This window comes from Chanodichthys erythropterus, chromosome 8 (assembly GCF_024489055.1).
Source record: "Chanodichthys erythropterus isolate Z2021 chromosome 8, ASM2448905v1, whole genome shotgun sequence".
In the NCBI taxonomy this organism is placed as follows: domain Eukaryota; kingdom Metazoa; phylum Chordata; class Actinopteri; order Cypriniformes; family Xenocyprididae; genus Chanodichthys; species Chanodichthys erythropterus.
In genome coordinates, this window is record NC_090228.1 from 23,424,646 (window position 1) to 23,437,879 (window position 13,234).

The window sequence follows — 13,234 nt, forward strand, 5'->3', positions numbered from 1 at the left end:
GTTTCTTTAGCGCTTTAGGTAAACTATAATGCAGTAATATGCAGCACGCGCCGCGCATTTGCGCGAGCAATTCTTGACGCTTCGAGCACAGTAGGCTATAGCCTAACGGCTGATTGGAGTTTTACTGACATAGCCTGACAACATCTCATCTGACCACAGTTCACTGTTGTGGTCGTAAAGAGACATTTCTTTATAAACGCAGCGTTTTACTTGGCGATGTATTAAAAAATATTTTTATTTTTGGTATTTTTTATGCTCTGTTGGTGGTTTGTGGAGTAGCAACACCTGGGGGGGGATTAGAGACGGTAAAAGTGAGTGAGATCATCACTGCTGGATTTCAGCTTTGACTAATTTGAAATTTAGGGAAAAAACACCGAGGACATGACCTCGGTGTCCTCAATGGTAGATACGGCCATGAACAAGGCCAATACTTCTGGTATTTTAATGAAGAAATGGAAGTAAATTAAACATTTAAAAAATATAGATTAAGCAACAATAATAATGATAAAATCTAATGTTTTGGAGAACACAGGAAAAAATGAAAACATTTATTTCAAATTAAATAATTATGTACAGAGTTTAATATTAACAGTTATTAACAAATTAGTGTTTACAAATCTGAACAAGATAAGATAATGTAAGAACAATAAAAAGAAAAAACTCTGTTCAAACAATAGACATATTTCCCTGCCACACCAGGGAACCCAGTATGTATGTGTGGCCTCTGTGGGCCTTGTTTGAGTGGCTTGTGGCAGAACCTACAGAGGCGACCAGTGGGATGCTGCTCCATGGCCTTTCTATTTTTCCGCTCCTCCATTACCTGTCTTGCCTCTGCAGAACACTGCTTTGCGGCCTGTAGCTCTCGGTTAAAAAAAGGTGTTTCAGCAAAGTCAGCAAACGGCATTCGAGGATTGGTAAGGCCTTCCGCTGCATACATGCATACATGGTGTACCTTTGTAGAGCAGTAAAAGTACTTCACGTTCCCAGACTGATAAAAAAAAATGAATGGAGGCGCCATCACCAAGGTAACGTGACTTTGGCTGGCCACAAGCAAGACAGTTCCGTGTCCTCTTTGTAACAGGCTGCTGTTGGTGTTGCTGCTGCTTCTCCACAATTTCTTTCACCATATGTTCAATCTCACGCTTAGTTAACGGGGACTCCTGGGGCTTATTTCTGGGTGGGTTCACTGGGACAGGTGGGAGGGCTACCACTGAAACACGTACAGTTTCACTGCCTTCTGTGAGTTGATGCCACAGCTGCTGGGTCTCCAGGAGTTTGTCTGAACTGGTGTTCAGGGATAAACTTGTGTTCGTCATCTTGGCCAGGTGTTTCACATAACGTGAGATATGCTGTTTCGTGGTGGGGTGCAAGAGGCTATTGGGATCCTTGGAGGCAGCCTGCACAAGGGCAGCATACTCTGCATCCACCTGGCAGAGAAGGTCTTTCTGCCCATGGTACTTTGCCAGAAGGCCATCAATGGAATCCCTCATGGGCTGTGTCCACCAAAAATAGTCCAGGACAAAAAGTAGACCGCCTGTCTTGATGGGACCTGTGCAAGCAGCTTGTGGAGAGGGAACAAAGGGCAGTGGTGGGGTCAATTCATCTAAAGGAGAGGAAAAAAGACAGAAAAGAATAAATCATTTTCACTATATCTGAAATATCTGTAGTACTCATATAAATAAGGAATAAAGATGTGAGCTGAATTACCTTTTACTTTGGTGGGCTGTGCAGGCTGGATCATTGTTTCTGAGAGAGAAGCCACACCAAAGATGTCATCCTGGAGCATAGGGTAATTCATTTGGGTTACAATCAGTGATAGTTACACTACCAGTCAAAGGTTTTTGGACGGTAAGATTTTTTAATGTTTTTAAAGAAGTCTCTTCTGCTCACCAAGGCTTCATTATATTTATTCATTATATATTTTTACAATTTAAAATAACTGTTTTCTATCTGAATATATTTTGAAATGCAATTTATTTCTGTTTGGCAAAGCTGAATTTTCAGCATCATTACTCCAGTCTTCAGTGTCACATGATCCTTCAGAAATCATTCTAATATTGATGATTTGCTGCTCAAGAAATATTTATTAATATTATCAATGTTGAAAATAGTTTTCCATTTTTTGTGTACAATTTTTTTCCAGGATTATTTGATGAATAGAAAATTATGATTGGCATGATTTCTGAAGGATCTTGTGACACTGAAGACTGGAGTAATGATGCTGAAAATATACATTTCATTTCAAAATATATTCAAATAGAAAACAATTTTAAATTGTAAACATATTTCACAATATTACTGTTTTTGCTGTATTTTGGATCAAATAAATGAAGCTGATCAGTAGTGTATATTTTGTGTTTTAGTGAGTAAGAATATTTTTAAGTACAACAAGTCAAGTTTACCTGAGCAAAGTGTTCCTCCCTCACCTCCTCAGGTGGGTCTTCAGGTGGGAATCTCTCACTGAGAGCAGACGGCTCTGAGGACTGATGCTCTCCCTCCCCTGCAACAGGTACCCTCTGGGACTTGTGCTTGTCCCAGTCCAGGGGGACAGGACGACAACCAGGATCCACATTTTGTAGTCCAAACCTTTCTCTGGTGTCTGTCTGTGAGACAAGCAAGGCAGGATACTTGGCCTGGCCTGTCACCATGTCTGAGAGCTTGTTCAGTTCCATGATCAGCACAGGATCAAAAACTGCAGGCAGCTTCACTCCAGGCTGTTTCAGGTCTACAAGGCGCTTAAAATTCCAGCGAGCCACTTCAATCATGCCCTGCGCCTGGAAAAGTTCTGTGGATACCTGTGACCCATCTCGCCTGATGGAAATGGAACCCCTCCTGCTGAAAGGTGCCTGTCACAGGGATCCAAACGGGTAGAGCTGCCGCCTCCCCCTTCACATGGTTCAGCTGGACTGTTCCACCATGCCTATAGAGGCTCCGCAACGTCTGGGTCACTCAGGTAGCCTCTGAGAATGTGTACTCGTTGAATCCTCCACACCTTCAACATTAATGGTTTGAACAGTGGCACCATCAGGATCGCATTCTAAAAAGAATCTTTGGAGAACGCTCTCCACTCTCTCCAGCAGCTCTTTGGGGTGTGGGACCCTGGTGCGCCAGTGCTCCCTGATGTGCTGCTTTGTTGGATTTGCAGGCACTATCCCACAGAAGACATAAGCCTGTTTCAGTCTCTGTCGGCTTCCCATTTCTGTTTTCATCCAGATTCTCTGTTGTTGAGATCAGTGCCATCGGCTCACATCCTGCTCATAGCTTGGCAGTGGTGGAACAGCAGGCTTCTGAGGGGTACCCAGTAGAGGCACTATATTGCCGGTCTGGTTTTGAGAGTGTTGCTGGTGGTTTATGCCTCCCTAACACAGAAAAATGTTATGTCATTCTAATACCCTGTAGTACTGTTCCTAAGTAAATGTGTATTAACACATTTACTTAGGAACAGTACTACAGGGTATTAGAATGACATAACATTTTTCTGTGTTAGGGAGGCATAAACCACCAGCAAGTAGTAATGTAAATGCATGCAAACACATAGAACACATGTCAAGACTCTTTATAATATTAGGGGTGTGGTATGCTAATGAAGGCATAATGATTGTATGCCTTTTCAGCTCCCCTGTGAAGTTCACTTATTTTTTAGAATTTAGTTTCAATTTTACTTCAGCTGCGTGCTTAATCAATAAAAAATAATAATCAAATCATATTAAAATCGTATTAAAGAATTAAAATAATCATGATATATATCATAAAATAATCATAATAAAAATTATGCGAGAATGGCATGTCATCACAGTTCTAAAACATACTTTACAGCAGGGACGTGCAGAGACATTTTGGGGGGCAGGGGCTCAAATGGAAAAGAGGGCACTTCTCATATTTATCTATTTAAAAAAATAACAAACCCTTAAATATATTAAGACAACTCTGACTTCTCTTACACTCACGCAATTGTTTTATACTCCACAGATTTCTACAAAATAATTAGTTCACATATAGAGACCATGGTCTTCTTTAGTATCACTAGGTTTATCACAAGAGAAGTCAACAACTATTTTCAAGTAGCTATATATTTAGAATAAATGACTGCACCAAGGAGAGGGACATAGTTTCAGTAATAATTTGTTTAAATCAATAAATCGTTTTAATTTTTTTGGTGTTATTGGAATACTTTGTTCATGACGTGGACAATTTTAATATTTTGGTCCATTTTTGCTGCCATGTCTTAATGGAAAGAAAACTTTGACAACTTGACAACTTGACATTACCAAGACAACATAACCTGTCATAAACATAGCAGATTAATTATCAAACTTAAGAAACTACTTTGCTTTTTAACATTAACATTACATTACATTATTTTGGTAACACTTCAGTATAGGGAACACATATATAAATGATTAACTATGACTTTTCCCTCAATAAACTCCTAATTTATTGCTTATAAATATAGTTAATTGTTTAGTTTAGGTATTGGGTACGAATCTAAAATAAGGTCATGCAGAATAAGGCATTAATATGTGCTTAATAATTACTAATACATAGTCAATATTCTAGTAATATGCATTCTAATAGTAATAAGCAACTCATAAAAGACCCTAAAATAGTGTTACCATTATTTTATAATAGTGTCGCCTTTTTTAAGAAATTTGAAAATGTCTATTATCTGACCTTCTGTTGGAGGAAACATTATAAAAAAAAAACTATATATATAAAAATATTCATGACGCTGTTATAAAATTATTTGACAGATTATTCACTTAATGACATTTTCAATTTGTACCACTGAAAAAAAGTGGTCAGAAAAATATTTATGACACTATTATAATGGCCTCATGACAGCCAATGTCAAAACCAACCACATGACAGTTTAATGTAATGTTAAACCATAACGCTAAATAATATCAAGTCGTCATGACAAAGACACTGACAGGTTATGATATTTTGGTTTATGTCAAGTTGTCATAACAAAGACATCTCAAACAATGTCATCTTTGCATTAAAAATGACATATTTGAGCGAATGACATTTAATGACAGTTGTCATAAACATGCATAAAACCTCCTTCATATGAAGTCATGTGTCATGTCAGTCTTATGCACAACCTGTTCAAGTAAAGTGGTACCAAATGATTTCATTCTATGATGTTGAATTTACAAATTTTGTTCAACTTAATTGATTAATGTAGGACTAATGTCATCCAACACACCTTTTTGGTTTAATTATAGGATTTAACATTACTATGAAATAATCTGGTCATGCCTAGATCAAATTAATTGTCTGGTCATGCCTGGATCAAATGAAAGGTCTTTCTTATGTTTTAAGTAAGGCTGCAAAAAAGATGTCTGCCCAAGTGCAGCATGTTTTTTTAGTACTGTTGCATATTTATTATCACAGGTTGAGGCTTTGAGAAAACTTTTAAAACAATGTGGCATAGACTCTAAAAGTTCTAAAATGGATTGTTTCCTCCGTTTGAGGGTGGAGATGAAACAAGAAGCAGTTTGTGGAAAATTTGTGGAGCATCTGTTTAGCATTTCATGTGATGAAAATTTAGAGTACTATATATCAAAGTCACCATGGTTCTGAATTTCTTTCCAAAAGGTTTGTGCTACTATTTTATTAAATAAAGCGAATAAATGTATCCATAAAGAGCAGTGAGTTTTGTGAGTATAGTTATCTTAAATCACATTAACAGCCGGCAGGTCTGTAATCCTTGTGACATGCATATCCATTTTTCTGCATGTTATACAAACCAACAAACTACATAATAGCGCAAAAAGATGGGGACTTTGAGCACGTAAACGTTCGGCCAGTGCATGTATACAGTAATGAGAGGACAGTACTGGCAGGAAGGGGTGGGAGGCAGCTCTTATTAGGTGTCCTACTACCGCAAAAGTAAATACAGCCACTTTGGATGTGTATCCATCAAATTATCGGCAGCTTGATCACTAATCTGCCAGAACATCATAGCCCTTGCATTAGCAGCCCAATAATAATGACAGAAAACAGGGAGCACTAGACCACCTAACTCTTTCGGCTTCTGAAAATGGGCCCTAGAAATTCTATGCGTTTTAAAGCCCCAAAGGAATGGCAAAATGACAGAATCTAAAAAAAGTTTAAAAAAAGAATGTGCCAAATATATAGGCAAGTTCTGAAAAAGATATATAAATCAAGGCAGAGAGACCATTTTAATGGCATTAACCCAACCAATTAAAGATAACGGAAGAACCCTCCATTTATCTTAGAGGTTTTTAACTTATTTATGGCTTCCATGAAATTTAGACTGAAAATATGTTTAAAATTTTTAGGAATGACTAACTCTAAATAGATAAAGGCCCTAAGACTAAGGGGGGCATGTTATAATTTTAACAAAATGTATTTCAAATTTAATTTATGCACTTTCAGGGACCAATATTTGTTTTCAAGTACTTTCCTGGCCTTGAATTCATGTGTCTGAAATCCAAGTACTTTCAGCTGATGGAAAGCAATCTGACGGACTAGGGAAGAAATCATGTTCATGAATGAGCTAATGTATTAAAGTTTTAAAGTTCATACTGTGGTATGAAGCAGGACAAGCTGAGAGCTGTGGGAGTCCAACGGAGCTTTTATCATGATTATGCTGCAGCTGGTATAAGAGACTTGTTGCACTTTGCAGTAATCTATATAGATATTACAATGTCTTATTAAATAAAAACAGGATGACTTGTGTTGCTAAATGACATGCAGTTAATTTAAAAATATATTGTATGATGGAGAAAGCTCTTTCGATTATGTTATGTTAGCCACTTGGCAAAATAGTGTCTCTAAGGCATGGTAAAAACATGGTATTTGTGGTAAATCAAGAAACAAGTGATTCAAGCAATGACAAGACTAACTGTATTGAGCTATATAACAATAATTTATTTTCTGTTGATAAATGTATCCAAAAAGTTGCTCACCTGTTTAATAAAACACATAATATATTAAAGCGTCTTTGGCGTTTCCATGTTTTCTACGAAAGTAAAACTGTAAATCGAGGGTAACGCGGATATGTCGTCATTGACAGGCAATGAATTGACATGATCCTTAATTTGCAGTAAATACTAGTGCAGACACATAGAAATCATCATACTCTTTATTTATTTTTTAAATACAGAAATATGTGGTCCCTAGTTTTGTTTTAAATAACAAACAAAAATATAATTAATTTTCATGTTACAAAATATACATTACACTTTCACAATGGTGAATCAAGTATGTAAATGGTTCTCTAGGTTTTTTATTATAGTTCTGTATACAACATATAGGACAAAATCAAATGAGATGAAAAGCAAGGTGACTGTTAAAAAAAACAGGCATAATCAGCACAAAATATTTTTTTACATATGTTGCAAATGTATATGCAATTGAAACTTGAAAAAGAACAACATTTTTTTTTCGTTTTTGAATAAATATTATGGCATGCAATGAAAAAACAAATATTTAAGGTGCTCCAGCACAAATTTAAGTAAAGAGCAAATATTTAAGTAAAGACAAAATGACCCCCTTTATACCTATAATTCAAAATACAAATAAGCTTGGTCAAAAAACAAACAAACAACCAAACAACAACAACAACAACAACAACAAAAAACAACGCATTGCAGTCCAATAGAATAATTCATGGTATTTTGTTCTTTAAATGTGGTGGCTAGATCATAAGAAACTTCCTTGGTATACCATGCTCAAACAGCTTGCAAAAATTGAAATATGACAGTAAAAATGTAAACATTTGAAAGTGCACTATCAGCAAACACAGAAACATCCTCTCATTTTTAGACTCTCTCCTAGATGTGAAAACTGGTGATGGATTAGTACATTTATTTTAAGACTTTATTTTGATAGTCCACTTTAGACATTTACTTACTATAAGTAACTTTGCAACAACAAGTTATTAGAGTATTATTAGAATGTCTACTTAATATCTGCTAACAGTTTATTTTGATGTTCCCCTAACAGACATTCTACTGAATATAATTAAATTTGCAAGTATGTCAACTTATTCTACAAACTAAATTGGCTAGATCGCTCTTTTTCCTCTCCACCTATAGCTGGTGTTGTGTGGAGAGTGCACTTGCGCTGTTGTACTGTGGCTGATGTTGGATCATCCAAGTGAATTCTGCACACTGGTGGTGGTCAAGGAGAGACCCCCTGATATGATTGTAAAGTTCCTTGGGTGTACAGTAGTACATAAGAAAAAAGCGCTATGTAAATGCCTTTTTTCATTCATTCAACCCTTGCAAAGGAAATCAGATCAGTTTAACTCAAAGGCAATATTTGAATCACAGTGAATCAAAATCAAATTCATACAGTAAAGTAAGCAAATGATCCAGAGAGAATATTTACACTATCAACTATTTGTCCACCGATACACTGAAATGAGAGTATCTTACCAATTCTGTACAGAACTCGGATTAAGACACATTCTCCTCTTTTTGCATGAAATTAACATAATGTCCTTATCACGTGGTTGCAAACTTCCCGAGAGTTTGGTGAACAGTTTGGGTAAAACTTTTATAATGTGAATATGATAGATCCTACTCAAATCTACAGGTGTTTTTACACCTCGCTCATTTGAAGCATTTGTTTCGTAACCTGGTGTGTTTTCTACCTTAGTTCTGTTTGTTTAGGCATATATAAACACGTCAATCACCCTTGGATTTGTACCAGAACAATCGCTCTAAGATCGCCTGAACAAGGTGGTCTCTGCGCAATTGAAAATTAACTCTGGGGTGGTCCGGCTGAGGTGAGAAAACAATCCGACCCAATGGACCAACGAACCAAGTGTTTTCATAAATTTTGATGGGAAATGCGTTATATAAAAAGCAGCAGTGTCTGATTCTTTGAGTTTCTGTGGTTAAAAACCAAAGAGAGTAATTGCTCTTTTTCATGCACTGCAATGCACTGCTGTCCCGACAAAGCCTTGAATCCCACTCTAACTGCATTATAAATTATTTATATATAATTCTAAATATAATTAAATATATAAAATTTATCAATTAGAGTCTGAATGATGACTACATTCATATAAGTGTTTGTGTGTGTGATGACAGCTACAGATAAACTCAATAAGCTCATGTAGCGAACTTGTCAATCTGTCTTGATGGATGACTCAGAGGAAACTCTGACCAATAAGAGTTTTTCCTCACATATGACTTGTAAAAACATTTGTATAAACACTTGTATTGTTGCCAATGAACCAAGAAGAAAATGCAACATTGTAACAAATTAAGTCCCTGTTTCAGAACAAAGCAAATGATGTGTCTGAAAGTCAATTTCCAGGAAATCTTTTAATTGTCAAAGACATACCAAATATGAGGTATCTCCTATAAATGAGGTAGAAGTTAATAAAAAGGTTGCTGTAATAACTGTTTAACACAAAGGAATAACTCCACAGATTACATACAATTTACATGATTCATAAAGACATTTAAAATCAATTCTTAGTAACTAATAAAGTTTATTAGTAGATTTGTTGATACTGCTGTCTGTTTAAGCCAAAGAAATTAGTTCACTTAAATATCTGTTAAAAATGCTGCTTTTGTAAATCATCCTGACATTCGTTACAACCTCCACCCCCTCCACAGTTGAGATTAAGCAGTCATGGGAAAGATAGTTGCCATCGACAAGTATTACAACCTTCTAATTGTTCAGTCGGAAATCTACCTGATCTCTGGAATGTGTTGCTGTGCACATTTGGTAAGGCCTTGTTCATTTATGTTCCTACTCCCTAACCCTACTAATAATCTAATGAGAGTTAACTGACATGTAGTTGCAAATTGATGAGAGCTGACATCTAGCTGCAAAGTTACTTATAGTAAGTAAAATGTCTAAAGTGGACTATGGAAATAAAGTGTAACCTTTATTTTAATGCTGGTGCGGTTCAGATTGTACTGTAATAGTGGTTCAGATTGTGGACTTTATGTTAAACGAGTTAAATTTACATTCTGTTAATTACTGTGGATTTACCAAACAAGTCCCATTCAGGAGTCTGATTCAGATATAGCAGGGCAGCTGTATCTGAATCAGGGGGGGTAAGGTGGGAGGGGTCCCGCCGGCGGTACACTTCGGGCTTAAGGGGTTAACCAAATGAACACATTTTACGTTGATATAAATAACCCACATCTTGCAAATCAGAAGATATCCTATAGAGGACAGGAAGGGTGTCAAACCAATGACATAAAAACATTGCTGTACAATACAATAAAAACCCAAAACAAAACAATATAATTTAAGAATTATTCATAGCTACAGAAATGTCAAACAAATTCATTAAAATCATATTGTCAGTTATTATCCTTTTCTCACTTATATATATCACTAAGGAAAAGTGTATTATAATTCCTCAGAAGTGACAAGAATATAAACAATTGGCATTTAGATCCTTACTGCCTGCCCTGGATAAAAAAGAAAGAAAAATTAAAAACTTTCAAAGCCGTGCAGAAACAGACTTGGTCAGTCTGGGGTCACATGGAAAAGGGTTCAGGTATTAACATTTCTATCATGCTTAGAATGATCTTTGGGTGTTGTGATGGGTGTTACTACAGTAGACTCATTTACCACATTATACTGACCCAAAGAGAGAAGGGAGGATGTATCAGGGTACATGTGAAAGAAGTGCTGGGCACTTTAGATTACCTTTAGTAGGTTACCTACTATGGCTGACGGTTACCATACATCAAGGGAATTATATAAACAGAAATGTCATCCCCAGAGCCAAGCCGATCATTGTCGATTCGCCAACCCTGGTCCCTCAGAACTCCTCTGGCTCGCATCACCAGATCCTGGGCTGCCATTGTGTACCTGTGATCACAACACACTTAAAGCATATATAGACTTACATTATATATCATTTGGCAGCAGCTATTTGCACCGTGTAAATAGCAACAAAATGTGTTTTCTTTACACTAATAAGTGTAAATAGTTGTTCGATGCTATTTACTTACTGCAAATAATGGCAGATATTATGTGTAAAGTGCAAACCTCAGTGTATTATACTATAATATAAAACAATATACATAATTACATATTCAGTGTAAATGATTAGATTTATTAAAATCATAAATGGATGCTGCCTTTTCGAGTGACTACTTGTCCTTGTCCCGAAAGCTCTCCCTTATACCTAATACTAACTGTTCCCATTATAATACTATTTTTCCCACTATGAAATACCCATTGGGCACTTTATTTCCACTTTTCAAATAATTTCTTTATTTTTATTTAAAACAAACACCTCTTCCAGCTGATATATAATGAAAAAAGGGAGATGAATGAATTCGGAAAAAGGTGGATTCGAACTTGTGTCAGGCACGATGACAACTGTCTTACTCTCTACACCAATGCTGCTGTTATCACAGGGTTTCCTTTCGAATGGGATGCTATGGGGAACGCCTCACCTATCTGACAAGATGCTATCGGGAAGCCTCAGCATGACTGGTGTCTGAAGCATGTGTGCAAACACGACAGTTGTATTAGCCGGTGACAGCCTATGAGGTCACTACCAGTGCGACCATGAGTATAAAAGGGCACCTGAGGAATACATTCTTCGTCTTCAGGAGACGTTTGTTTAAAGTATGTACAGTAAGTGATAATTCATTATGGCATCTGGCATTTAGGAAGCATGTTGATTGGTGTCCTCATTATTTGACACCTGACACACGGTCTTTGTGTTGTTTGTTTGGGCAAAGAGCACGAACACTCAGGCCTTGAGGGGGCTATTTGTGTGCACTATGAGTGTTTTCCCATGAAAAAAGCTCTGCTTTCGTTTGTTCCTCTTCTCAAGGGAACTGGGACAAACACCTGTACCCCACAGCTCCGGTCTTGTCGCTGAGGTGAAGAGGAAATTGAGATTGGAGCTTGTTGAGGTGTTTGAGAGGGGGCTGGGCCTTTTGTGCTCCTCTGTGTTTGCCGACAGTGACATTCTGGAGGAGAATGTGTTATCTCTTATATCACAGTTTTGAGCTTTCTGGGCCCCTAAACAGACCTCTCCACGATCTGCAAGTCGATGGTGGCAATGTTGGTCAGGGAGATACATTAGTGGGTAAACATGGCTAACATCGGGGAGAAAAAGAAGGGCTTTGTCCTTGATGCTCTGTTTCACCTTCTGAACTGTTTGGCACATCTATTGAGGTGGTGGTCAATAAGTTTAAGGAGGCAAAGGCGCAAGCTGCAGCCTTTAAAACATTTATACTGTGCCGGCCCGGGTCTGCTCCCACGCCCAACAGCTGGGGGGTCCTGGCCTGTCGTGGGCTCACGACCAGATTGGTTTATAAGCAGATCAGAATCAACTCGCAAGAATGTGCACAAAGTTTTATTTAATTAAATCACAAACATTCAGCTAGACCAAACACACACAGACATACAATTCACGCATACATAGGAAATGAGAGAGTGGAAACTGAATTAAACTGTAGCATAACAGGGGAATGAATCTATTAAAAGTAATTTAATGAGCAGGAAGAACCATCAGTTTCTCACTATAAAGCACCTTAGCTAACAAAGGGGTTCACTTAATACTAAATCGCCATTTAGTGTATGATACTTGCAAATGCCTTAGCTGTTGAGGAGCATCTGGATATGCAGTCTCAGAAGAAATTCTTGATTGTTCGGTCTGATGGTGCTGAGGTTTTAATCAATATCTTCTGCATTGAATGAAGAAATCACGACAATGCCGAACCTATACCAATATGTATCCTGTCCAACTAGAGGACCGAATACACTTGATCATTGTTACTCTCAACTTAAGAATGCCTATAAAGCTCGCTTATCACCAGCTTTTGGCAAATCGGACCATGCTGCCATTTTTCTCACACCGGAATATAAACAAAGGCTTGTTCAGGAACCCCCGGTGCAGAGGGCGGTAACGCGCTGGACCGCCGATTCAGAAGCTATGCTACAGTCGGCGCTTGACGATGTAGACTGGGACATGTTTCGATCGAGTTCCTCTGATGTCAGTGAGTTCACGGATGTTGCATTAAGTTTTGTAAACATGCTAACTGAACAAGCTACGGACACTATAGTTGTAAGGACTTTTTCAAATCAGAAACCGTGGATGGACAGAACTATCCGTGTTGCAGTAAACAAACGTACTGCTGCATTTAACGCCGGGCTCCAGTCGGGGAACATGAGTGAGTACAAAACAGCGTGCTATGCTCTCCGACGGGCAGTAAGAGCCGCCAAACACCGATACAAGGAACGCATAGAGTCACATTTTCAG

At 37.5% G+C, this 13,234-nt stretch overlaps 1 protein-coding gene across 1 annotated transcript in view; it reads right to left on the reverse strand.

The window, feature by feature from the left end:
* Positions 1 to 7,154: 7,154 nt before the first annotated feature.
* LOC137024622 (protein phosphatase 1H-like) overlaps positions 7,155 to 13,234 on the reverse strand; it is a 178,058-nt gene continuing 171,978 nt past the window's right edge. Inside the window, exon 10 of the mRNA XM_067392374.1 lies at positions 7,155 to 10,821. Within this exon, the coding sequence (XP_067248475.1) occupies positions 10,674 to 10,821 (148 nt within the window). The 3' untranslated portion in view covers positions 7,155 to 10,673. The remainder of the gene's footprint in view (positions 10,822 to 13,234) is intronic.